Source organism: Oncorhynchus mykiss, chromosome 14, assembly GCF_013265735.2.
Source record: "Oncorhynchus mykiss isolate Arlee chromosome 14, USDA_OmykA_1.1, whole genome shotgun sequence".
NCBI classification, from domain to species: domain Eukaryota; kingdom Metazoa; phylum Chordata; class Actinopteri; order Salmoniformes; family Salmonidae; genus Oncorhynchus; species Oncorhynchus mykiss.
Window position 1 is genome coordinate 8,981,084 of NC_048578.1, and position 26,119 is coordinate 9,007,202.

The 26,119-nt window shown below is 41.8% G+C and overlaps 1 protein-coding gene across 3 annotated transcripts; it reads left to right on the forward strand.

Moving 5' to 3' along the window:
- Positions 1–1,108: 1,108 nt before the first annotated feature.
- On the forward strand, positions 1,109–26,012 carry cenpi (centromere protein I). Of its 3 annotated transcripts, none has more exons than XM_021561071.2 (20): positions 1,109–1,397; positions 2,066–2,203; positions 2,318–2,436; positions 2,599–2,706; positions 2,829–2,877; positions 2,976–3,022; positions 3,324–3,413; positions 3,605–3,736; positions 4,009–4,146; positions 17,282–17,402; positions 17,676–17,770; positions 17,975–18,092; positions 18,298–18,362; positions 18,661–18,770; positions 20,909–21,044; positions 21,300–21,424; positions 22,108–22,156; positions 24,411–24,626; positions 25,255–25,296; positions 25,486–26,012. In XM_021561071.2, exons 1-20 carry the CDS (start codon positions 1,229–1,231, stop codon positions 25,627–25,629), a joined length of 2,211 nt encoding a protein of 736 aa, XP_021416746.2. In that variant the 5' UTR covers positions 1,109–1,228; the 3' UTR covers positions 25,630–26,012. The 3 variants fall into 3 exon arrangements, with proteins under 3 accessions (XP_021416746.2, XP_021416745.2, XP_021416747.1); XM_021561070.2 differs by having other exon boundaries at positions 1,110–1,397; positions 24,408–24,626; XM_021561072.2 differs by lacking the exon at positions 1,109–1,397 and adding an exon at positions 1,525–1,739 and having other exon boundaries at positions 24,408–24,626.
- Positions 26,013–26,119: the final 107 nt, after the last annotated feature.

A 26,119-nucleotide genomic window follows, 5' to 3' on the forward strand; every position in this document is an offset into this window, starting at 1 on the left:
GAGTGGTAGTGTCCCCTCCTCTCAGGTGTTGGCCTGGGGTAGGATCAGATCGGGCTAAAGTAGTGGAATAAGGTGATCAGGTTATCATGAGTATAGGGTTCGTTGGTAGGGTAATTCAAGTATATGTATATATAAAAATAAAAATAAACCCCTGTTCCCATTTTTTTTTTATCACAAAGTCTATTGGATCTATACTATAGTTCAGTTGGGGGATCGGTAATGCAACATATTGGATTGTCTGTTCTGTTCTTTTGAGTTTTGATGTTGAGTCTTTTCCCGACAAAGTGATGTTAGGATATATAAGTTATCCTGTAGGAGCTTTTGTGCCGAATACATTACGTTGTTACAGGTGTCAAGCTTATGGGCATGTGGCAGCAGTATGTAGGAGGGAGATTCCTAGGTGTGAGAAGTGTGCAGAAGGGCATGAGACAAAGGAATGTGTAGCATTGGGGAAATTAATGGTATGTGTTAATTGTAGGGGTGCAAAATGGGGGCTGGGGATCAGAAATGTCCTGTGGGAGAGAGGCAGGTTGAAGTTTCCAGGGTTAGAGTAGTGCAGAAGTCGGCATATGCTGAGGCAGTGAAGAAAGAGGAGGAAGATGGGTCAAGGGGGTGGGATCTTGAGAGGAGTTGTGTGTGTAGTAGATCTGTACCAGTACTGAGGGATAGGCCAACAAGTGATTTATGGTTCAGTAAGATTGGATTTTTAGCATTTATAGCAATGGTTATCAACTGTATTGCAGAAATGGAGGTTGTGGTGGCAGCTGCATAGAGGTATGTGGGTGTGACTTGACATCAGAAGAGTTACAAGGTGTGTTAAGTGGTGGTGTCCCATCCTTTCAGCTTGTTGGCCTGAGGTAGGATTAAACATATTTAAATAGTGGAGTAGGGTGGTGTTATTTTTTATAATTATTATTTTATTTTGTTTTGTGAGTGTAGTGTTAGATGGTAGAGTATTTTTTTAAACATTTTTTTAAGCAAAGTATAAGTGAGTCCTCCAGTCTAGTAGGTGGCGGTAATGCAACATAGATTAGATGCCAACCGCCGTTAAACCTAATCGAAGAAACGTTGGACCACTATTCCCACTAAACTAGTGCGCAATACATTTTCGGAAGTAGTTAGTGCGCCTGCGTACAACAAACGGTCGCGCGCAATATTTGAGTTTTGTTTGATTGACTTCGTGCCTGGGGAAAAGATAATACGTGGATTTTTAACTATGTAGCTAGCAATGGCAAAAGCCTCCAACCTGACGAGGACAGATTTGGACTCTTCATTTGAAAGCCAGTTGTCAGTTTCAAGCCGAACTTCTAATAGAAGTTTGCGAGTGGCAGAGAAGGAAAGAAGAAAGAACCAGATCGGGGATCCATTTGTACTTGCGCTGAAGTACTTCTCAGAAGGTAGCAAGAGAAGCTAACGTTTGCTAGCCTGCTAGTATAACATTGCTTGCAGAAGGCAAGCGTAGCTAACGTTAATGTTGTAGCTACCTTTTAACCAAAGTGAACTAGCTATTTGACCGTATGGCATCCCAGTTTATTGCTATGTGATCTTATCAGACCCCGCCCAGTCTTCTTGTTTTGGAAACACCCTTTTACTTATCTTGGACACAACATAGGAACAACCATTACAGAGACTGCCGATGTTGTGTTCCAAAGTGACCTTTTACTGTAACTTATTTTGCTGACGTTAGTTAGCTAATGCAGCGTGGGTGGGGTATGGTTAGACTGAACAAGGAAAGGAAGGTATGTAGTATGCACAATTTGCAAGTGATCATTTAGTTACGAAGTACAACAATTGCATATAACTTAAATATCTGTTGAATAATACATTATTTAATGCTAAGGTTAATCACACAAACAATAAGAGGATATCTAGCTAACGTTACACGTAACGTACAAAATAAATACAATCATGTGATTCGAAATGTTACAGCTGGATGTTACCTACTAACATTGTTTGCTATTAATGAAGTACATTGGAATTCAATAGCTAACTAGCTAGCTACAGTAACTAAACCGCATCCAGTCACAGAATGTCCATGGCTTCACATGAGCTGTTTGTTTCCTAGTGGAGGCAGGTACCGCATGCGCGGGGAACGATGTACTGGAGAGGAACCTGGTGCTGGTGGAGAGAGTGGGGCTCAGTCGAGGACTGCCTCCTGAGGCCATCTCCGTCATGTTGGACTACGCTATGAGCTTACGTATGGGTACGAACAACCAGCAGCCACTGCAACTACAGACTGACATGAAATGTAGATTTACACTATGCTGAATTAATTTGACCATACATAACATTTCAGCGCTTTCTCTTCCCTGAGCAGGAGGTGTGACGTGTGTTCGGGTCCTGAAGTTTCTAATCCCCGCAACCGTGGTGCCACAGGAGGCTGTTGTTCGAGCAGTGTCGTGGTTATGTGTCGGCAAGATAGCAATCAGCACACAGGTAAAGAGCTCCTCTGTCTCAAAGGTCTATAAGTCACACTCACAGATTTAAAGGTTGACACTGAAGACTGAACGTAACATTACAGTATTAGAGTCATCAGGATTGCTCTGTGTACTCTTTCCCTATACGTGCTTGAAACTGGTGTTATGGGGTGTGTTCCAGGTTCTTTTCCTTCGGTGGGTGCTGACTGTTTTCGACATGATCGACTCCAAGGACCATCTTCGAGCCATCTATGGCTTCATCTTCAGCTTTGTGACTGAGGAGAATTTGGTATGTGCAGGAGTCGTATCCCCCCCCCCCCTGCTCTGATGATATCAATGAATGTCTTGAGTTTTTACATTGGCATTAGATTGCATTGCTATTTAAATAACGATTGCGTTGTTGTGTTTCAGTCTCCTTACATCTGCCATTTGCTTTACCTTTTGACAAGGAGAGAAAGTGGTAAGTGACTTCTTGTTACTCAATGAACCATTACCATATGGTCCAAGTTGTTCCTGCAGCACAACATTGCTCTTTGTTTTCTTTTCTTTCTGTCATAGTTCGGCCATTCAGAGTCAGAAAACTGTTGGACCTCCAAACAAAAATGGTAAAACAAATTCTGTTTTTTAAGGTGTTGCCAACTTAATACAAGTGAATGCATGGGAGACATCTAACAATTGTATTACCGTTATGAAATAGTTTGTGATAAATGGCAGGAGGAGAAAATACTTGTATATTGTTTGTAGCTCTCTACGTAATCCCCATAAATAGTTAATCCTCAGTACCATTTATCTGTAGTTGCACTCTGTAAATGATTGCTGCATCCATCAACCTGAGAGCGGAGTCCCCGCTGTGAGCATGTTGCACTGAGAGTTTCATTAATTTCCTCTCATCTTCTGTCTCCCCAGGGCAGGCAGCCGTTCCTGTTGCACTTGCTGTCATTGTACAAAGTGTTTTACCCCGAGTTGGTGACGCTTGCTCTTCCATCACGAATGAGGGTTAGTACACGGATCACACCTAGTGACCTCTTTCCATTGCACAAACCACACTTTGTTGTTCACCAAACATCAGGTTTAAGGTCGATTTCATCCATATCCGATCTGGAAGTGAACTGAAAATCCAATTCTCTTCATTGAAACCCTGACAAACATCTGTAATGTCAACGTGTATCTTTTCGGCTGTCATTCAGAGTGGGTTTAAGAACCACAATTCCACGTGGAAGGTGGCGCTCTGTGCTGTCCAGAAGAGGAACAGAGGCCAGGTGTCCTCTGACATCAGCCTGCCCCTCGGGCTCAAAGACAAGACCAACTTCAGAAAGAGGGTAAGGCCATGAGCTATGGCACACCACTGACAAGGAGACAGATTACCTTAAACACAGTCTTTATAAGGGGACTTATTGCTAATGTATAGCACACACAAAAAATACAACATTTTTTTAATCATTAGGGGTCAGGACATTTTGCCCTCCATAGACCATGAGACTCATTGAGTCAACTGCCCTCCTTGCTTTTTGGATCTATCTGGAAATAGACACTTTATGTGGCACTGTCATAACCTAATGAACTGTTTACAATATACTGACATTCCTATCAGAAATTTCATCACCTGGAGTTACCGTCGTTGAGCTCGTCTATCCAGAGCAACTCCTCCTCCAGCAGAAGCAGGAAGGTGTTCTCTCTGGAGCAGCTCCACTCCTTTCCACAGCTGCTGGACAACCTCCACTGCATAGAGGTAACTCTCTCTCTCTGTCTCGCTTTCTCACTATCTCGTTCCGTCTCCCTGTCTCTCGCTCTTTGATCTCTTTTTATCTCTCACTCACTCACACAATCCTGATTATTCACACAATGGTATGGCCTTGAGGTACCTTGTTTTGAGACAGATGGAAGATGAGGTTTTAACCAGGATGGATATACTGTGTTTTAAGGTTGGGCGATGTCAAAATTTTTCCAATCGTGATTATGTACCCATAAAACATTGTAATATGCAATGGTATTGCCCCCTTTTGGCCAACCCCCCCCCCCAAAAAAAATACTTTGTTGTAGGTAGCGTAAGCTAGCACTAGTTGGCTGTACCTGTGCCTAACTCCAGTATTTTTCATCCTATTGCCTGTTCTCCCCTTTTTAAATAGTGAGCCAACATGTTTTCAACACTCAAAACTCGTTTTCTCATGCGCTGGTGTGCCATGTCTCTTTGTATAGTGAGCAATATGTTTGGAACATCAAATCGCAGTATTGAATCGCAATACATATAGAATCGCAATACATATAGAATCGGGAAAATTGCAGTACATGCGAATCAGCACATAAGTATCGTGATAATATTGTATCGTGAGGTCCCTGGCAATTCCCAGGCCTAGCTATAGTGAAAAATTGCATGCTACAACTGGACAAAATATAATGTTGAAATCTTGGACAGAGGCTGAGTGTGTGTGTGTGTATGTATGTATATATATATATATATATATATATATATATATATATATATATATATATATATATATATATATACATACATACCACTCGGCCTCTGTCCAAGATTTCAACATTATATTTTGTATTATATATATATATTATTATATATACAGTGCCTTGCGAAAGTATTCGGCCCCCTTGAACTTTGCGACCTTTTGCCACATTTCAGGCTTCAAACATAAAGATATAAAACTGTATTTTTTTGTGAAGAATCAACAACAAGTGGGACACAATCATGAAGTGGAACGACATTTATTGGATATTTCAAACTTTTTTAACAAATCAAAAACTGAAAAATTGGGCGTGCAAAATTATTCAGCCCCCTTAAGTTAATACTTTGTAGTGCCACCTTTTGCTGCAATTACAGCTGTAAGTCGCTTGGGGTATGTCTGTATCAGTTTTGCACATCGAGAGACTGACATTTTTTCCCATTCCTCCTTGCAAAACAGCTCGAGCTCAGTGAGGTTGGATGGAGAGCATTTGTGAACAGCAGTTTTCAGTTCTTTCCACAGATTCTCGATTGGATTCAGGTCTGGACTTTGACTTGGCCATTCTAAAACCTGGATATGTTTATTTTTGAACCATTCCATTGTAGATTTTGCTTTATGTTTTGGATCATTGTCTTGTTGGAAGACAAATCTCCGTCCCAGTCTCAGGTCTTTTGCAGACTCCATCAGGTTCTTCCAGAATGGTCCTGTATTTGGCTCCATCCATCTTCCCATCAATTTTAACCATCTTCCCTGTCCCTGCTGAAGAAAAGCAGGCCCAAACCATGATGCTGCCACCACCATGTTTGACAGTGGGGATGGTGTGTTCAGCTGTGTTGCTTTTACGCCAAACATAACGTTTTGCATTGTTGCCAAAAAGTTCAATTTTGGTTTCATCTGACCAGAGCACCTTCTTCCACATGTTTGGTGTGTCTCCCAGGTGGCTTGTGGCAAACTTTAAACAACACTTTTTATGGATATCTTTAAGAAATGGCTTTCTTCTTGCCACTCTTTCATAAAGGCCAGATTTGTGCAATATACGACTGATTGTTGTCCTATGGACAGAGTCTCCCACCTCAGCTGTAGATCTCTGCAGTTCATCCAGAGTGATCATGGGCCTCTTGGCTGCATCTCTGATCAGTCTTCTCCTTGTATGAGCTGAAAGTTTAGAGGGACGGCCAGGTCTTGGTAGATTTGCAGTGGTCTGATACTCCTTCCATTTCAATATTATCGCTTGCACAGTGCTCCTTGGGATGTTTAAAGCTTGGGAAATCTTTTTGTATCCAAATCCGGCTTTAAACTTCTTCACAACAGTATCTCGGACCTGCCTGGTGTGTTCCTTGTTCTTCATGATGCTCTCTGCGCTTTTAACGGACCTCTGAGACTATCACAGTGCAGGTGCATTTATACGGAGACTTGATTACACACAGGTGGATTGTATTTATCATCATTAGTCATTTAGGTCAACATTGGATCATTCAGAGATCCTCACTGAACTTCTGGAGAGAGTTTGCTGCACTGAAAGTAAATGGGCTGAATAATTTTGCACGCACAATTTTTCAGTTTTTGATTTGTTAAAAAAGTTTGAAATATCCAATAAATGTCGTTCCACTTCATGATTGTGTCCCACTTGTTGTCGATTCTTCACAAAAAAAATACAGTTTTATATCTTTGTTTGAAGCCTGAAATGTGGCAAAAGGTCGCAAAGTTCAAGGGGGCCGAATACTTTCGCAAGGCACTGTATATATATACCACTCAGCCTCTGTCCAAGATTTCAACATTATATATTGTATTATATATATATTATTATATATATATATATTTTTTTTTTAAATATATATATATTTTTTTAATATGTATATTGTTTTGTGTGTGTGTGTTCCTTTCTGATGGAGCTTGAAAACAGGTTTGTGTGTGTCCGCGTGGCTTGCTCATGACGGAGCAAAGTGACAGTCAACTGATGAGGAACGGGGCTGTCTTGCCGTAGTGAGTTAGGTTATAAATCATGGGCTGGATGGAAACAAAGTGTACCGTCTTCAGAACTGGATAATAATTGCTTTATTTGCCTCATCCTCCTCTCTTAATATTGTATGATAGAGAATAGCCTAGGCCTGTAGACTCCAACCCGTTCTTGTTCTTTATGAAAGGGGCAACTTTACGATGCCTTAGGTTATTTGATAAAACTTTAACTTGTCTTGAAGCTTTTACGATAGGCCTAGTAGGAAATTGGCCATTTGGTTTTCAACCTCGCATGGAATGATTTTTACGCCCTGCACGGATCATTTATTTCTTAATAAGCTTAAACTTGATTAAACGTATCACTTTAAAAAAAGTATGGTTTTGATGTGGTTTGTACTCTCTCATTATTAGTCCCATGGCTACCATACGCTTTTAGGCTATACTAACAACTTTTTGAGATGGAACTCCGTTAGATAGATTTGTTTCATGAGGAGAAAGCCATGCAGGCGTAAAATGATGAAAGTGTAGCCTACCAGTAGCCCAAAGTCATATTCATACCGAATTAAAGAGTTAGTCACAAGATAGTTAAGGAGTGTCCGTTTATATACAGTACCTTCAGAAACTTTTCACACCCCTTGACTTTTTCCATATTTTGTTCTCACAGCCTGAATTTGTAACCGATCTACACACATTACGCGATAATGTCAAAGTGGAAATCTGTTTATAGGTATTTTTTACAAATGTATAAAAAATTAAAAGCTGTAATGTATTAAATCAATAACTATTCAACCCCTTTGTTATGACAAGCCTAAATAACTTCAGGAGTAAACATTTGCTTAACAAGTCAGTAAAATTGCAGGGACTAACTCTGCAAGTACAGATTCAATGACAAAGACCAGGGGTGTTTTCCAATGCCTTGCAAAGAAGGGCACCTATTGGTAGATGGGTAAAGCAACCAAAAAAAGCAGATATTGAATATCCCTTTGAGCATTGTGAAGTTATTAATTAGATGGTGTATCAATAAACCCAGTCACTACAAAGATTAAGGTGTCCTTCCTAACTCTGACAGGTGGTTTTTAAACCAGTTAGTTTTATGGCTGTGATTGGAGGATGGTTCAACAACATTGTAGTTACTCCACAATACTAACCTAAATGACAGAGTGAAAAGAAGGAAGCCTGTACAGAATAAATATATTCCAAAACATGCATCCTGTTTGCAACAAGGCTGTAAAGTAATACTGAAAAAAATGTGGCAAAGCAATTACATTTAGTTCTGAATGCAAATTGTTGTGTTTGGGGCAAATCCAACACATCACTGAGTACTATTCTTCATATTTTCAAGTATGGTGGTGGCTGCATCATGTTATGGTTATGCTTGTCATTGGCAAGGTAGTTTTTTAGGATAAAAAGAAAAGGAATAGAGCTAAGCACTGGCGAAGACCTAGAGGATAACCTGGTTTATTTTTTCCCCAAGAGACACTGGGAGAGAAATTCACCTTTCAGCGGGTCAATAACCTAAAACTCAAGGCCAATTCTATACTGGAGTTACTTACAAGATGACATTGAATGTTCCTTAGTGGCCTACTTACAGTTTTGACTTAAATCGGCTTGAAAATCTATGACAAGACTTGAAAATGGCTGTCTAGCAATGATTAACAACTAACTTGACAGAGTGGAGAGTTTTGAAAAGATTTATGGGCAAATGTTGCACAATCCAGGTTTGTAAAGCTCTTAGAGACTAACGTATTGAATCGGGGTTGAATGCTTTTCAACTTCGACAGTATTTTGTGTAGATTGTTGTCAAAACATGACAAATACATTTTAATACTATTTTATAACAACAAAATGTGGAAAAGGTCCAGGGGTATGAATACTTTCTGAAGGCACTGTATATAAACTTTTTTTTTTTAAGATTTAGGCTATAAGGCCCACACATCTGACAGAGAGAGAGCGAGAAAGAATATTCTGACTGGACATTTTGCTCTGCTTTGGTGGAATTCTCTGCTCTGTCTAACCTACATTCCCCTCTTGTGCTCTGTATATAACATATACAGAGCTCCAGTCAAGTTTAAATATACTAAACCATCATCTGTCACATCACAATGTCGTCACCATTGACGATGGCTGTCAATCATTTTTGATAGACGATGCTATAGTAATATCACCCCACCCACCCTACTGCTTTCCTTAGCTATAAAAATCAATTATTGAAGGTGTCCAGCACTGCCCGTTTCACTTGTAATGTCTTTTTAGGGCCACATGGGGGAGCTATGTCACCAGCACAGTTTTGCTTGTATTAGAACAGAACTAGTGCTCAACTTTCTCTCTCACTCAATATGATGGTTAGCATTGTCAGTGCAATTTGTTTGTTATTATCCGGAGCCATAAAACAGATTCATGAGCTCTCTCCATGTCGTTTTGTTTTCTAAATTTGTCATTGCTCTGTTTACAGACTTTATCAGGGTTTGTTTATCCCAAGTTGTTAATTAACTGGCCAACAAAGATGTATCACATGGAGCCACATTGAAAAAGTTATAAATTGTTGACAATTACAAAATGGCTGCTCGCAAATACTGTTTGCTTGTCAGATACATTGACCTGATTGAAACATACACTGCTGTGAAAAATGATTTGTCCCTTTTCTAATTTTCTTTGCTTTTACATATTTTTTTTTATACTTGAATTATTATATCTTCAACCAAAACCATGGGTGAACAAATAACACAACATTTACGTATTTCATAAACAAAGTAATGCAACACCCTATGTCCCTCTGTGAAAAAAGTAATTGCCCCCTTACACGCAATAACTGGTTGTACCACCTTAAGCTGCAATGACTCCAAGCAAACGCTTCCTGTAGTTGTTGATCAGTCTCTCACATCGCTGTGGAGGAATTTTGTTTCACTTCCGTGCAGAACTGCTATAACTCAGCGACATTTGTGGGTTTTCAAGCATGAACTGTTCGTTTCAAGTCCTGCCACATCTCAATTGGGATTAGGTCTGGACTTTGGCTAGGCCATTCCAAAACTTCAAATGTGTTTCTTTTTAGCCATTTTCATGTAGACTTGATTTGTGTTTTTTGATAAGTGTCTTGCTGCATGTCCCAGCTGCGCTTCAGAACACAGACGGATGGCCTGACATTCTCCTGTAGAATTCTGATACAGAGCAGAACTCATGGTTCCTTGTGTTAAGGCAAGTCATCCAGGTCCCGATGCAGCAAAACATCCCCAAACCATCACACTACCAACACCATGCTTGACCGTTGGTATAAGGTTCTTACTTTGGAAAGTGAGCAATCACTGCAGCTGTTCACCCCATGTTAGTAGCCACATGTACATTGTCAAATCAAAACCCAACCTTCATGTACACATTGATGCACGGATGTTCCAAACTCAGTTTTAGACAAGACTGACTTTATGACCAAAATTATTCTATTTACAATATGTAGTCAATTTTGACACTATAAAAGGGATTTGTTGCTTTTTAAAGGCATTTTGTTGTTGTTGTTGCAATAATCACTGATCAGGCTTTGAAGTCGGTCTGAAAATTCCCTTTTTGTTTGAAATGGAACCACAACCATGCATAATGCACATTCACTAATAATGACTAACTTCTTGTAGTAGGCATGATAGAAAATCAACACAGGTATAGAAAATGAACACAGGTCTCATAAACAATCTCTCAAGCACAAGCCCACGTGCTAGTGAGTAGCCAGTTATTTCAGTTTAATTGTTATAAACACACCCATCTGTCCGTCTCCAACTGCTTGAACAGCATGCTAGCCTGTCCACTTTGTTCAGATGTTTAAATCAAGTGGCATACATGATTTCTCAGAACATGTCGCCAGTTCCTTATCTAATTGTGTTTTGTGCTTATTGCGCTTTTATAAAACAGACGAGACAGCTTGTATAGTCTTTGGCTAAACTGCTGTTAGCGGTACATGGTACCGCAATACTGTGCGACACAAACTGAGTATTACATTTCCAGAATCAATGTTCCTTGGTACTCCTGTTTTTGCAGTGCCTGCTTTGTGCACAATTTGAGGAGTTAAAACATTAAAAGGGTTAGAAAGGTTAACGCAATGGAGAGGTCAAATGCTTTTTTTAAGAACTTCGGTCTGTGGACTACGGAGAGAAACAATACGGTGCAGATTGACGCCATGTGGCGTCAAGTGATGCTGGAGATGCTGGGTCTCGGCAGGTGTGATGTAGTTGTTGTTTGTAAGTATGTCTTGTATTATTTATAAAATAAAAAAGGATAACTTCCTCTATTCCAGGAAAATAATGTCTCAATGTGTTTTCGTTGTCCTAATGACCGATTCTGTTGGACCAAACCTCAAATGCAAATAGTGAGTTGTCGGATATTATTCATCCTGATCAGACAGGTTTTTTCATGGAAGATACATTGGATATAAGACAAGTATTTTAATCAATAAAATGCTATGAAAAATCTAGGAAACCAGGTCTGGTATTCATAGCAGATGTTGAAGGCTTTTGATCAAGTACGACTAGAATTAATATATAAATGTCTAGACCATTTTAATTTTGTAGAATGTCTTATACAATGGGTTAAAGTTATGTATAAGTAACCCCAGGTGTAAAATAGTAAATAATGGCTACTTCTAAACTGTCGAGGAGGGTTGCCCACTGTCGGCATATCTATCTATTATGGCCATCAAAATTTTAGCTATTAAAATCAGATCCAACAACAATATAGATTGGCTTGAAATCCAGGACTTAAAAACAAATGCAAATAGTCTGTGTAGCCATTTGATTAGATGCTTGGGGGAAGAAGCTGTTTAGAAGCCTCTTGGACCTAGACTTGGCGCTCCGGTACCGATTGCCGTGCGGTAGCAGAGAGAACAGTCTATGACTAGGATGGCTGGAGGCCTTCCTGTGACACCGCCTGGTATAGAGTTCCTGGATGGCAGGAAACTTGGCCCCAGTGATGTACTGGGCCGTACGCACTACCCTCTGTAGTGCCTTGTGGTCGGAGGCCGAGCAGTTGTCATACCCGGCAGTGATGCAACCTGTCAGGATGCTCTCGATGGTGCAGCTGTAGAACCTTTTGAGGATCTGAGGACCCATGCCAAGTGTTTTCAGTCTCCTGAGGGGGGAATAGGTTTTGTCGTGCCCTCTTCACGACTGTCTTGGTGTGCTTGGACCATGATAGTTTGTTGGTAATGTGGATGCCAAGGAACTTGAAGCTCTCAACCTGCTCCACTACAGCCCCGTCAATGAGAATGGGGGCGTGCTCGGTCCTCCTTTCCCTGTAGTCCACAATCATCTTCTTTGTCTTGATCATGTTGAGGGAGAGGTTGTCCTGGCACAACACGGCCAAGTCTCTACACTCCCTATAGGCTAACTTGTCGGTGATCAGGCCTACCACTGTTGTGTCGTCGTTTAAACTTTATGCCTGGCCGTACAGTCATGATTGTGCAGGAGGGGACTGAGCACGCACCGCTGAAGGGCCTTCGTGTTGAGGATCAGCGTGGCGGATGTGTTGTTACCTACCCTTACCCATCAGGAAGTCCAGGATCCAGTTGCAGAGGGAGGTGTTTACTCCCAGGGTCCTTAGCTTAGTAATGAGCTTTGAGGGCACTATGGTGTTGAACACTGAGCTGTAGTCATTGAATAGCATTCTCACATAGGTGTTCCTTTTGTCCAGGTGGGAAAGGGCAGTGTGGAGTGCAATAGAGATTGCATCATCTGGAACTGTTGGGGCGGTATGCAAATTGGAGTGGGTCTAGGGTTTCTGGGATAATGGTGTTGACGTGAGCCATGACCAGCCTTTCAAAGCACTTCATGGCTACGGACTTGAGTGCTACGGGTCGGTAGTCATTTCGGCAGGTTACCTTAGTCACTGTGCTTATGAACAAACACTATGGTGGTCTGCTTGAGACATGTTGGTATTAGACTCGGACAGGGGGAGGTTGACAATGTCAGTGAAGACACTTGCCAGTTAGTCAGCGCATGCTTGGAGTACATGTATGTCCTGGTAATCCGTCTGGCCCTGCAGCCTTGTGAATGTTGACCTGTTTAAAGGTCTTACTCACATCGGCTGCAGAGAGCGTGATCACACGGTTGTCCAGAACAGCTGATGCTCTCATGCATGTTTCTGTGTTACTTGCCTCAGCCAGCATAGAAGTAATTTAGCTCGTCTGCTAGGCCTGTGTCACTGGGCAGCTCTGAAATAATATGGTTAAATTCAAATATTTGTATTTAAATCATTTTGTATATTCATGGAATAAATCTTTTTTAAGATGTGTATCTTTGTTAAACATATTTTTTTTATATATATATATATATATATAAGGTGGAATTATGTCACGTGCAGTTAAACACACATACAGTGGGGAGAACAAGTATTTGATACACTGCCGATTTTGCAGGTTTTCCTACTTACAAAGCATGTAGAGATCTGTAATTTTTATCATAGGTACACTTCAACTGTGAGAGACGGAATCTAAAACAAAAATCCAGAAAATCACATTGTATGATTTTTTTAAGTAATTCATTTGCATTTTATTGCATGACATAAGTATTTGATCACCTACCAACCAGTAAGAATTCCGGCTCTCACAGACCTGTTTAGTTTTTCTTTAAGAATCCCTCCTGTTCTCCACTCATTACCTGTATTAACTGCACCTGTTTGAACTCGTTACCTGTATAAAAGACACCTGTCCACACACTCAATCAAACAGACTCCAACCTCTCCACAATGGCCAAGACCAGAGAGCTGTGTAAGGACATCAGGTAGACCTGCACAAGGCTGGGATGGGCTACAGGACAATAGGCAAGCAGCTTGGTGAGAAGACAACTGTTGGCGCAATTATTGGAAAATGGAAGAAGTTCAAGATGAGGGTCAATCACACTCAGTCTGGGGCTCCATGCATGATCTCACCTCGTGGGGCATCAATGATCATGAGGAAGGTGATGGATCAGCCCAGAACTACACGGCAGGACCTGGTCAATGACCTGAAGAGAGCTGGGACCACAGTCTCAAAGAAAACCATTAGTAACACACTACGCCGTCATGGATTAAAATCCTGCAGCGCATGCAAGGTCCCCCTGCTCAAGCCAGCGCATGTCCAGGCCCATCTGAAGTTTGCCAATGACCATCTGGATGGTCCAGAGGAGGAATGGGAGAAGGTCATGTGATCTGATGAGACAAAAATATAGCTTTTTGTTCTAAACTCCACTCGCCGTGTTTGGAGGAAGAAGGATGATTACAACCCCAAGAACACCATCCCAACCGTGAAGCATGGAGGTGGAAACATCATTCTTTGGGGATGCTTTTCTGCAAAGGGGACAGGACGACTGCACCGTATTGAGGGGAGGATGGATGGGGCCATGTATCGCAAGATCTTGGCCAACAACCTCCTTCCCTCAGTAAGAGCATTGAAGATGGGTCGTGGCTGGGTCTTCCAGCATGACAATGACCCGAAACACACAGCCAGGGCAACTAAGGAGTGGCTCCGTAAGAAGCGTCTCAAGGTCCTGGAGTAGCCTAGCCAGTCTCCAGACCTGAACCCAATAGAAAATCTTTGGAGGTCCGTATTGCCCAGCGACAGCCCCGAAACCTGAAGGATCTGGATAAGGTCTGTATGGAGGAGTGGGCCAAAATCCCTGCTGCAGTGTGTGCAAACCTGGTCAAGAACTACAGGAAACGTATGATCTCTGTAATTGCAAACAAAGGTTTCTGTACCAAATATTAAGTTCTGCTTTTCTGATGTATCAAATACTTATGTCATGCAATAAAATGCAAATGAATTACTTAAAAATCATACAATGTGATTTTCTGGATTTTTGTTTTAGATTCCATCTCTCACAGTTGAAGTGTACCTATGATAAAAATTACAGATCTCTACATGCTTTGTGTAAAATGTGTAGATCTCCACAAGTCTGGTTCAACCTTGGGAGCAATTTCCAAATGCCTGAAGGTACCACGTTCATCTGTACAAACAATAGTACGCAAGTATTAACACAGTATAATCATACTTTTTGGAGAAATGTCCTCTGGTCTGATGAAACAAAAATAGAACTGTTTGGCCATAATGACCATTATCTTTGGAGGAGAATAGGGGAGGCTTTATGTGGATATATTGAAGCAACATCTCAAGACATCAGTTAAAGCTTGGTCGCAAATGGGTCTTCCAAATGGACAATGACACCAAGCATACTTCCAAAGTTGTGGCAAAATGGCTTAAGGACAACAAAGTCAAGGTATTGGAGTGTCCATCACAAAGCCCTGACCTTAATCCCATAGTAAAAGTGTGGGCAGAACTAAAAAAGCGTGTGTGAGCAAGGAGGCCTACAAACCTGACTCAGTTACACCTGCTCTGTCAGGAGGAATGGGCCAAAATTCACCCAGCTTATTGTGGGAAGCTTGTGGAAGGCTTCCTGAAACGTTTGACCCAAGTTAAACAATTTAAAGGCAATGCTACCAAATACTAAACTTCTGCCCACTGGGAATGTGATGAAAGAAATAAAAGCATCATCTCTTATTATTCTGACATTTCACATTCTTAAACTGACTCTTTACTAGGATTAAATGTCAGGATTTGTGAAAAACTGAGTTTAAATGTATTTGGCTAAGGTGTATATGAACTTCCGACTTCGACTGTATACTGAACAACCACAGACCAAGTGTATCCACTCCTACCCAGGACTTCCACATCCGGCATCTTCATCTTTATTTATTTTTATTTTACCTTTATTTAACTAGGCAAGTCAGTTGAGAACAAATTCTTATTTTCAATGACGTGACGGCCTAGGAACAGTGGGTTAACTGTACCTTCTCAGCTCGGGGGTTTGAACTTGCAACCTTCCGGTTACTAGTCCAACGCTCTAACCACTAGGCTACCCTGCCGCCCCTGTGGGATCATCTGAGACCATCTACCCGGACAGCTGATGAAATTGAGGTGTATTTCAATTTGTAATAAAGCTGTTTTGTGGGACAAACTCGTTATGATTGGCTGGACCTGGCTCCAAAGTGGATGGGACTGTGCCCACCAAAGTCTGTGCCCCTGTCCAGTCATGTGAGGCCTAATTAGGGCCCAATTTATTTATTTCAATTGACTGACTGTAACTCAGTAAAATCGTTGAATTGTTGCATTTATATTTTTGTTCAGTATAGATGTATATCAAATAACTTTTCTTGTTATGTAACTACTGTAAAACAAAATTAAGTGCCAGGTGTGTAAAATGTACATGTTACAACAAAAAAGATGTAACATTTTTTATTTTTGTCCTCCGAAGGGGGGGGGGGGGTGAAAAAATAAATAAAATGAATAAATACAATTAAAAATTGTGAGTTGAAACTGCTTGTCATAGAGGAAGAAGTGATCTTGAGAAGGTGCTTGGAAGGTACACACAGCCTACAGTCATTGACCACCGCACATGAGTGAAGGAACCAAAAAGAACATGAAAACATGGGCATAAACACTTTATTCAAAAAATATTGCGATACATGCAATTGGAATATCGCACAAAAACATACATTTGAATTAATCGGTTTCATTCGATATATCACCCAGCCCCACTTTAAACTACTACTAGTTTGATGGTTGTAGCCACCAGTTGTCCCATTAAAAATCACCCATATTAGCACACTTATTTCATTTCAAACTTCACATTTTTCTAATATAGGCTACTTATCGTAATGAGTGATATCAGCAAAATGTGTCGATCATTTGCTGTTTATCGTCCCAGTTCTACCTCAAGGAGCCAACATGTGCAACAAGCCATTGTGACAGCACTTACTACTTTTTATGGCATCACGGCTACTAACGCTGTGCAGGACGTCAGACAAACAGATCAGCTAGTACTGTTGGATCATGCAGTGCAAACAAATCAGCAGCGGCATCGTTGAGGGATCACTGATTCCTTAAGATAGGCCCCCCCCCAATCATTAAAAGCAGTCGTTTCTCAGACGACTGATGCCGTTGCTCCTTAGTTATGGGAAGACTCAGCCATGTCTGTTGACAATCGGTCTATTTTTTTCTTAATTATTATGCTTAAGTTCCCATATTACCAGGCAGCTGTTCACACAACAGACAGACCATTCGGTGTGGAGAAATGTCTGAATGCTGCCTGCAACAGACATATCCATGATGGCTGTAGTATGAGGATTAGTAGATGTGACAGATTTAGTCCAGTCAGTGACAGAAAGATTGCTCACCCAATGAATACAAGGACACTGGCAACAGAGATCCTCTTATTCAATAACATGAAGACTTCAATAATATAATGCTAATCTCCTGACATGAAGCTGTTCAGAACATGATGGAACTTTGGAGTTTGATGGTCTCTGTGTTTGTGGCTAAGTGGTGGGTTTCATGAGTATAATGATAGTGTGTGTTTTTAAGGGTGGTGGGGTTTGATGGGGTTCATACTGAGTGTGTGTGTATGTTGACTGGTTTAATAATAATCTCCCCCTCTTCCACAGCTCCCATCCCAGATGGGTTCTCTGCTGGGCTCCAGTCTGGCCCTCTGTTACCTGGACTACGTACAGGATGACTCCGCCTTCCTCCGACTCAACTTCTGGCTGGGCCACGCCCTCCATGAGGGTAAAACCATGAACTAACCAACCACTACGTCTTCCCTCCATTGTCTCTCTTATATCGTGAAAGAGGGAAGTATAAAGAAAAAAGCCCAAAACAATCAAATCTCTGTACCCTCCAAATGGACCCTCATCAATTCCCAGTAGGCATAAAGCAATAGTCTGAAAAGCTTTTATGAAAAGAAAGAGTTTTGGTGTCAATGTTGTAGAACTAAAAAATCTGTCTCATCATCACTTATTTAATAAAAAATAAAACATGTTTTTTTTGGGGGTGTTTCAGAGTTTCTATACTGCAGCAGGGACGGGAGCTCTGGGAGTTCGTCCGAGGCACTCCACTTCCTCAACAGGTTGCTCTCCACACAGCACTTCCTCCAGGTGAGCCTTAGCCCCCTCATCGCCGCCATCCAGGCCCCTCTCACCTCCCGTTCCCCTCCCCTCTTTGCCAGATCTGTATCTATAAGAGTGGGTTAAACTCTCTCTTTTTTGCTCTCACTTCTCCCCTTCTGTTCATTCATAAATTATGCCACAGTCAAACGCTAATTTGAGATGCATATGTTTTGTCTCCCCCCTCCTCCTCAGGAGGGCTTCTCCAGCACAGAGGGCTTCCTCTACAAGTTCCTGAACGTTTGGGATGGTTCACTCCTCCGCCCCCAGATCCTAGGCTTGCTGAGTGACATCCCTGTGGTCCCCAGTTCCTGTGAGTATGCCCTGTTTGCTTGGCTGCTTCACGCTCATTTCCTCCAGTCTTTCTTTCCCCTAATTAAACAGATGAACTGTAACGGGGGGAGGGGGGGCACGTGACTACGTTTCCCAGGCTTCCTGGCATATGCTGCCAGCTTGCAATGTGCTGGGGATTGCATGGTTAGGAATGTTGAGTTCATTACTCTCCCCATCTCTCCCAGGTATCAGCCAACTTCTGTTTGAGCCCCTCATGCAGCTATTCTTCACCTCCACGCTCTTCTTCAAGGTAATAGTACACAGAATCCCTGGAAATAGATCCTGCTTTGAATCAAACTTAAGAAGATTGCATCATACCACCATATCCATGTACAGTCCAGCTATCAGCAGTCTAATCCCGGGTCGTATTCATTTCATACCAAACAGAAGAAAACGTATTGAAACAGGGAGCAACTACGTTTGACAAAGTTTTGCTACAGTGTGCCTTAATGAACATGACCCCGTTGTAGTTCTAACTATCCCTCTTGTTTTTTTCCACTTTGAATATGTTTAAACTCCAACACCCCTCTGTTGTCTGTCCTCTCTAGTGCAGTGTGATTGACTGTCTGAACAACATGCTGTTGAAGTGGCTGACCTGGCACTCTGTGTATGCCCTGGAGGATGGCCTGGACATCAGTCTAAACAGCCACACACCCATGTGAGTCTCACTGTCCCTGTCCCACTTACTCACTCAGATGCGTCCCTGTCCCACTCACTCGCTCAGACACGTCCCTGTCCCACTCAGTCACTCACTCACTGTCACTCACTCACACTTCCAGCACCTCAGCCCCGTAACTGTTTTGAGTTAAAGACATACAGTGCATTTGAAAAATATTCAGACCCCTTCCCTTGTTCCACATTTTGTTATGTTACAGCCTTATTCTCAAATGAATTAAATACAAAATGTTACATCAATCTACACACAATATCCCATAATGACAAAGCGAAAACAGGTTTTTAGAAATGTTTGCAAATGTATTAAAAAAATCAAAAAACAGAAATACCTTATTTACATAAGTATTCAGCTGAGCTCAGGTGCATCCTCTTTCAATTGATCATCTTTGAGATGTTTCTACAACTTAATTGGAGTCCACCTGTGGTAAATTCAGTTGATTGGACATGATTTGGAAAGGCACACACCTGTCTATATAAGGTCCCACAGTTGACAGTGCATGTCAGAGCAGAAACCAAGCCATGAGGTCAAAGGAATTGTCCGTAGAGCTCAGAGACAGGATTGTGGTGAGGCACAGATCTGGGTAAGGGTACCAAAAAGTTTCTGCAGCATTGACGGTCCCCAAGAACACAGTGGCCCCCATCATTCTTAAATGGAAGAAGTTTGGAACCACCAAGACTCTTCCTAGAGCTGGCCGCCCAGCCAAACTGAGCAATCTGGCGAGAAGGGCTTTGGTCAGGGAGGTGAACAAGAACCCGATGGTCACTCTGACAGAGATGGGAGAACCTTCGAGAAAGACAACCAAGATTTTCTAGTCTGATGAAACCAAGATTGAACTCTTTGGCCTGAATGCTTAGCATCACGTCCATGCTTTTGCATTGCTTGCTGTTTGGGGTTTTAGGCTGGGCTTCTGTACAGCACTTTGTGACATCGGCTGATGTAAAAAGGGCTTTATAAATACATTTGGTTGATTGATTGGAGGAAATCTGGCACCATCCATACGGTGCAGCATGGTGGTGGCAAGATCATGCTGTGTGGATGTTATTCAGCAGCAGGGACTGGAAGACTAGTCAGGATCAAGGGAGAGATGAACGGAGCAAAGTACAGAGAGATCCTCGATGAAAACCTGCTTCAGGACCTCAGACTGGGGCGAAGGTTCACCTTCCAACAGGACAAAAACCCTAAGCACACAGCCAAGACAACGCAGGAGTGGCTTCGGGGAAAAGTCTCTGAACATCCTTGGACTTGAACCCGATCGAACATCTCTGGAGAGACCTGAAAATAGCTGTGCAGTGACACTCCCCATCCAACCTGACAGAGCTTGAGATGATCTACAAAGGAGAATGGGAGGAACTCCCGAAATACAGGTGTGCCCAGCTTGTTGTGTCAGACCCAAGAAGACTCGAGGCTGTAATCACTGCCAAAGTACTGAGTAAAGGGTCTGAATACTTATTAAATGTGATATTTCTGTTTTTTTTATTTTTTTTTATCCATTTGCAAAAATGTTTAAAAACCTTTTTGTCATTACGGGGTATTGTGTGTATATTGATGATGGGAAAAATGTATGTAATCCATTTCAGAATTAGGCTGTAATGTAACAATGTGGGAAAAGTCAAAGGGTCAGAATACTTTCGGAATGCACTGTCTTCCTCTCCAGATTTCTAACTCTTCACAAATGCCCAATCCGAACCCATCAAGGTTAAAGAGGTCTCCAATACATTTTTATTCCCTTCCCATTTTCAACTTAATCTCTGGAGGGAAACTCAATGAAACGCGATGCTTAAATCAATGGCTGTAGTGTGTGGTTGGCCGCCTCCTCTCAACCTCCTCGGTATATCCTCAGCACTGTCCTTTGGAACGCAGCATCGGAATGAACTGCAGTGTGTGTGCATCTCATAACGCCCGGCCACATTGCTTCACACTCAGCGCTGATTTGGTTATAGTGTTTTATTGCATTAACCAAGATCTGAAGGAGAAATTCATATGATCCAAGGGCAAAGACCCCGTTTTGACCGGTCTCAGTAGTCCCATGCATCATTGCGACTCATGCGCTTCCCTCATATTATGGCCAGTGTTTTGTGTTGTATAAAGGTTTACAGTATGTAAGTACCCTGCCTTCCCAGGAACATGACTCTGTCTGGCTTCATGGACTCTGTCATGGAGCTGGTGCGTTTCGTGGGCCGCCTGGCCACAGTGGGGCTGCAGCTAGAGGGCTGCCACTCCCTGCTCCTCAGCTTCATCCTGGACTTCTACGAGACGGTAATCAATCCAGATTATGCCAATACATTTCATTTAATACATAAAGAAAATACAAATACCGTGCACTCCTTTAGTGATCACAAAGGAAAATGTTTGATCTTTATAAGCAGTTGATCATCGTAATCGCATTCATTACAAGCAGAATGCACTATGTCAGTTTTTATATATTCATGCTCCATTTAGAAAAAGAGACTTAAGATATTCGTTCTGTGGTGTTGACGTGTGTGTCCCTGTGCCTCGGTGCATGCCGTGCAGGTGTGTGACATGTTCCTGAAGTACGGGCTCCCCCTCGTGGTCATGCCCCCCGCGGGAGTGTTCTACCCGGCCCTGTTCGCCACCGACCCCGTCAGCGTGGACCGCCTCAGCTACATCATGTACAGGTGGGGAGGAGTGGTGACGTCAACCCCGTTACGGTCATGTCAACACCAGGTCTGACAGCGTTGATGCTGGGACTCGACACCATCACGTTAGCATGTCATCTTTCACTCACAAACCATCACTGTAATGTCGTGTGCAAAGCATCAACATGGATGTCAAGATGTCAAACTTTCTCATATATATATATATATTATATTATATTATATTATATTATATTATATTTGAAGTGAATGGTAACCAGTCTTGTTGCAGCACGCCAGAACATTGCATTTATGATTCATGATAATGAAGGGTCCAGGATGCAGAATTGCACTAAGATCCATTTTCCCGGAGAAAGTGTTTTAAGGCCATGAAGAATGCAAACGGCATGCATTACTGAAGCATGAATATCTTGTCGCACAAATTGCTTGTATCCTCTGTATACTGAGTATAACAGTTCAACCAAGTGCTACACATAAAACATACCTCTGTAGCATGACAAAAAGAGCACTGCTTTTAATAAAACAGGCCAAAGATCTGGTCTGATATACATTTACTGCGACTATGGTTGTTGTTTTATTTATCCTAAAATATTCTGCTTGCAATAAATGGCCTTTAGGATAGATGTTGTTTACATAACATGGAAAGCAATGTGGTTGTTTTTCTACCCTTAAACAGACGACTAAGGTCATTGCTGTTTTTTCAGATACAAGACGAATCTGACCTCTGCTAAGTGTCAACAACAGGAGACCAAGGTAATGACAGTTCTCACTTTAAGATACGTTTTCTGCTTTGTATGTTTAAGTGTTTTTGCATAATCAAGCCATTCAAGGCTCCTCAAGTGGCCACTTCTACCCGTCCACATGATGAACAAAACTATTAGAATTAAGTGCTGATAAAGAAAAGCCAATTTAGGTGGTTACTTGTTCAAACCAAAAACACATAAATTACATTTTTTATTTTGTATGCCAATTCTAGTGTATGACGGAAATGTTATTTTCAAGTAGGTGCTGCCAATTACACTGAACAAAAATATACAGTATGTAAATGTAATATTTCATTTTTTAAAATGTTGAATACATTTGCAAAAATGTCTAAACCTGTTTTTGCTTTGTCATTATGGGGCATAAAAAGCTTATTTCTCTCAAATTTTGTGCTCAAATTTGTTTACATCCCTGTTAGTGAGCATTTCTCCTTTGCCAAGATAATCCATCCACCTGACAGATGTGGCATATCAAGAAGCTGATTAACAGCATTATCTTTACACAGGTGCACCTTGTGCTAGGGACAAAAGACCACTCTAAAATGTGCGGTTTTGTCATGCAGCACAATACCACAGATGTCTTAAGCTTTGGGGAACGTGCTATTGGCATGCTGATTGCAGGAATGTCCACCAGAGCTATTGCCAGATAATTGAATGCTAATGTCTCTACCATAAGCCGCCTCCAACATAATATCAGAGAGTTTGGCAGTGCGTCCAATCGTCTTCCCAACCGCAGACCACGTGTAACCATGCCAGCCCAGGACTTCCACATCCGGCATCTCCACCTGCGGGATCATCTGAGACCAGCCAACCGGACAGCTGATGAAACTAGGTTTGCACAACCAAAGAATTTCTGCACAAACTGTCAGAAACCGTCTCTGGGAAGCTCATCTGCATGCTTGTCGTCCTCACCAGGGTCTTGACCTGACTGCAGTTTGGCGTCGTAACCGCCTTAAGTTGGCAAATGCTCACCTTCGATGGCCACTGGCACGATGAAGTGTGCTCTTCACTGATGAATCCCGGTTTCAACTGTATTGGGCAGATGGCAGACAGCGTGTATGGCATTGTATGGGCAAGCGGTTTTGGCTGATGGCAACGTTGTGAACAAAGTGCCTCATGGTGGCGGTAGGGTTATGGTATGGGCATGCATAAGCTACGGGCAATGAACGCAATTGCTACCCGGACTATTTGCATTGTGTGCCCCCCCTAAACCCTATTTTACGCTACTGCTACTCTGTTCATCATATATGCATAGTCACTTTAACCATATCTACATGTACATACTACGTCAATCAGCCTGACTAACCGGTGTCTGTATGTACCTCGCTACTTTTATAGCCTCGCTACTGTATATAGCCTGTCTTTTTACTGTTGTTTTATTTCTTTACCTACCTATTGTTCACCTAATACCTTTCTTGCACTATTGGTTAGAGCCTGTAAGTAAGCATTTCACTGTATTCAGCGCAAGTGACAAACTTTGATTTGATTTATTCATCCTCCGCCATCACTGCATGTTTCAGAATGATAATGCACGGCCCCATGTTGCAAGGATCTGTACACAATTCCTAGAAGCTGAAAATGTCCCAGTTCTTCCATGGCCTGCAGAGTCATGTTTTGGAATGCTCTGGATCGATGTGTACAACGGCGTGTTCCAGTTCCCGTCAATTTCCAGCATCTTTTAATAGCCTTTGAAGAGGAGTGGGATAACATTCCACAGGCCACAATCAACAGCCTGATCAACTCTATGGGAAGGAGATGTCGCGCTGCATGAGGCAAATGTTGGTCACACCAGATACGGACTGGTTTTCTGATCCACGCTCCTACCTTTTTTATGTATCTGTGACCAATAGATGCATATCTGTATTCCTAGTCATGTGAAATCCATAGATTATGGCCTAATTAATTAATTAATATTAACTGATTTCCTTATATGAACTGTAACTCATTTACATACTGTATATTTTTGTTCAGTGTGTGTCTCTGGGTTGAGACACGCAATATGTTTATCCCAAATGTCAGACTTAACAAGAAAAATGGATCCGATAAACGGCATGTAGATTGGTCATTGCGTGCAAACATTGGAGATAATGGACCCCAAGATTTAACCACGCAAAACCTGACCCTGTGAAATTCCACAAGATGGGCTATTCATTTAGCATGTGCCACAAGCTGATTGAGTGTTTAAACTATCTCTCCATTGCTCTCTTTTTCCTCTCTTCTTTCTTGTCATCCCCCGATTGCAGCAGGCGTTTCACATCAGCAGGCAGACGTGCCAGGAGTTTAACCACTACCTGCTCTTCATGGTGAGCTGCCTGTGGAACTCCAAGATGTTCTTGCCAGGCATGGCCATCGAGGTAGACCAGGAGCTCTTGGCTCTCAGCAAAGTGCCCGAGCCCTGGACCAGCTTTGACCTCAACCACCACCCTGCCTTCCTGGGCTGTGCCCTCGACTTTCACCTCAAGGTGAGTTTTTAGATTTAATTCATTTTCGTGATCATTTGATTTGCATTGTGATTTACATATTGAAATTTGCCAGGCATTTTATAATGTTCACATCTGTGAAACTAATATATATATTGTATATAATTTCCATAAATGTCCACATAACTGTTTTTTAAATGTATTTTATTTAACCTTTATTTAACTATGCAAGTCAGTTAAGAACAAATTCTTATTTACAATGACGGGCTAGGAACAGTGGGTTAACTGCCTTGTTCAGGGGCAGAACGACAGATTTTTACCTTGTCAGCTCAGGGTTTCGATCTAGCAACCTTTCAGTTACTGCCTCAACGCTCTGACCACTAGGCTACCTGTGCTCAGTTTATATATGAAGTCTAATTTCCAAACTTCAAGTGAGCAGCCATCCTCTCCAGTTGAGTTAATCAAGTTTAAGGTCGGACAAGGGGATGAATGTGGTATAAATGTATATTTCATAGAAGATCAGAATCACAGTTTATTATTCATGGGGGTTGCATGAGACTTGAGTTTTCATCACGTTAAATAATCCAAGTACCTTTTGGTCCGAAACCGCTGCAACACTGTTCTACTGAGGGGGGTAACTGTTGAATATGAATAATTCTCTCTTTATCAGTGTTGGCCAGAGAGGAAGGACATAGACTTCAATTCCATAAAGGTACCACAGTCTTATTACTTCTTCCGTTTTTTTTGTGTAATGTACGTGCACTGATGTGCGTTTGAAGTGTGCCATTCGTTTTTCATTATCATTTCTATTGATCAGCGAGCCACAGGCTCAGGTATGGGAGTCCTGGATGGCCTGTATGTAGTTGATGGTCTGTAAAGCTGTCTGTCTTTCTGTCTGTAGGCGGCGAAGCCGTGGAACTGGTACATGGAGTTCCTCTTCTCTCAGGGCTTTCAGGGCCTCCAACAGTTTGTCCAAAGTAGCATCAACCGGCGCGCTGTGGCTGGGATCAGTGGCCAAAGAGGCAGCCAGCCCACAAGCAGGTAAACCACATGCCTAACGGGAGGATGAAACAGAAAACACAAAAGACTCTGACACTTCTCCCTGTTGTAAAATACTTGTACATATTTTATCTCTTGCCATATTCTCCAAGGAAAGATTCACAAGAGACTTGAGTGTCTTTTTCTCTGTAAATAGCCACTATTTTTAATCCTGACTGCATTTTATTTAGTTTTGTCCATATTTGAATTATGCTTGGTGCTGTCTGTTTTCTTCTATAGCTTACCTATCTATATAATTTCGGTGCAACTTGCACATTAATAAGAATGCATTTTATCTCATTTGTATTTTTTGGGACAAAAGCATCCTCCTGAACTGTTAGTAAATTGAAAATGTGAATATCCTTTCTATTAAAAACCATTTGTAGAATTCATTAAGGGTGAAATCATCAGCGTCTATTGCAGTGATTGTCTCCACCATCTGGAAAACAACATTTTCCCTTAATTGAGGGTTCCATCTGGATAGTTAATACACTCTC

Excerpts from the sequence above, each read along its gene's own strand:
- cenpi (XM_021561070.2), top strand. The coding sequence starts at position 1,229 with ATGGCAAAAGCCTCCAACCTGACGAGGACAGATTTGGACTCTTCATTT. Across the intron at positions 3,023-3,323 it reads TGGACCTCCAAACAAAAATG|GGCAGGCAGCCGTTCCTGTT; the intron begins GTAAAACAAATT and ends CTGTCTCCCCAG. Across the intron at positions 24,627-25,254 it reads CCCTCGACTTTCACCTCAAG|TGTTGGCCAGAGAGGAAGGA; the intron begins GTGAGTTTTTAG and ends TCTCTTTATCAG.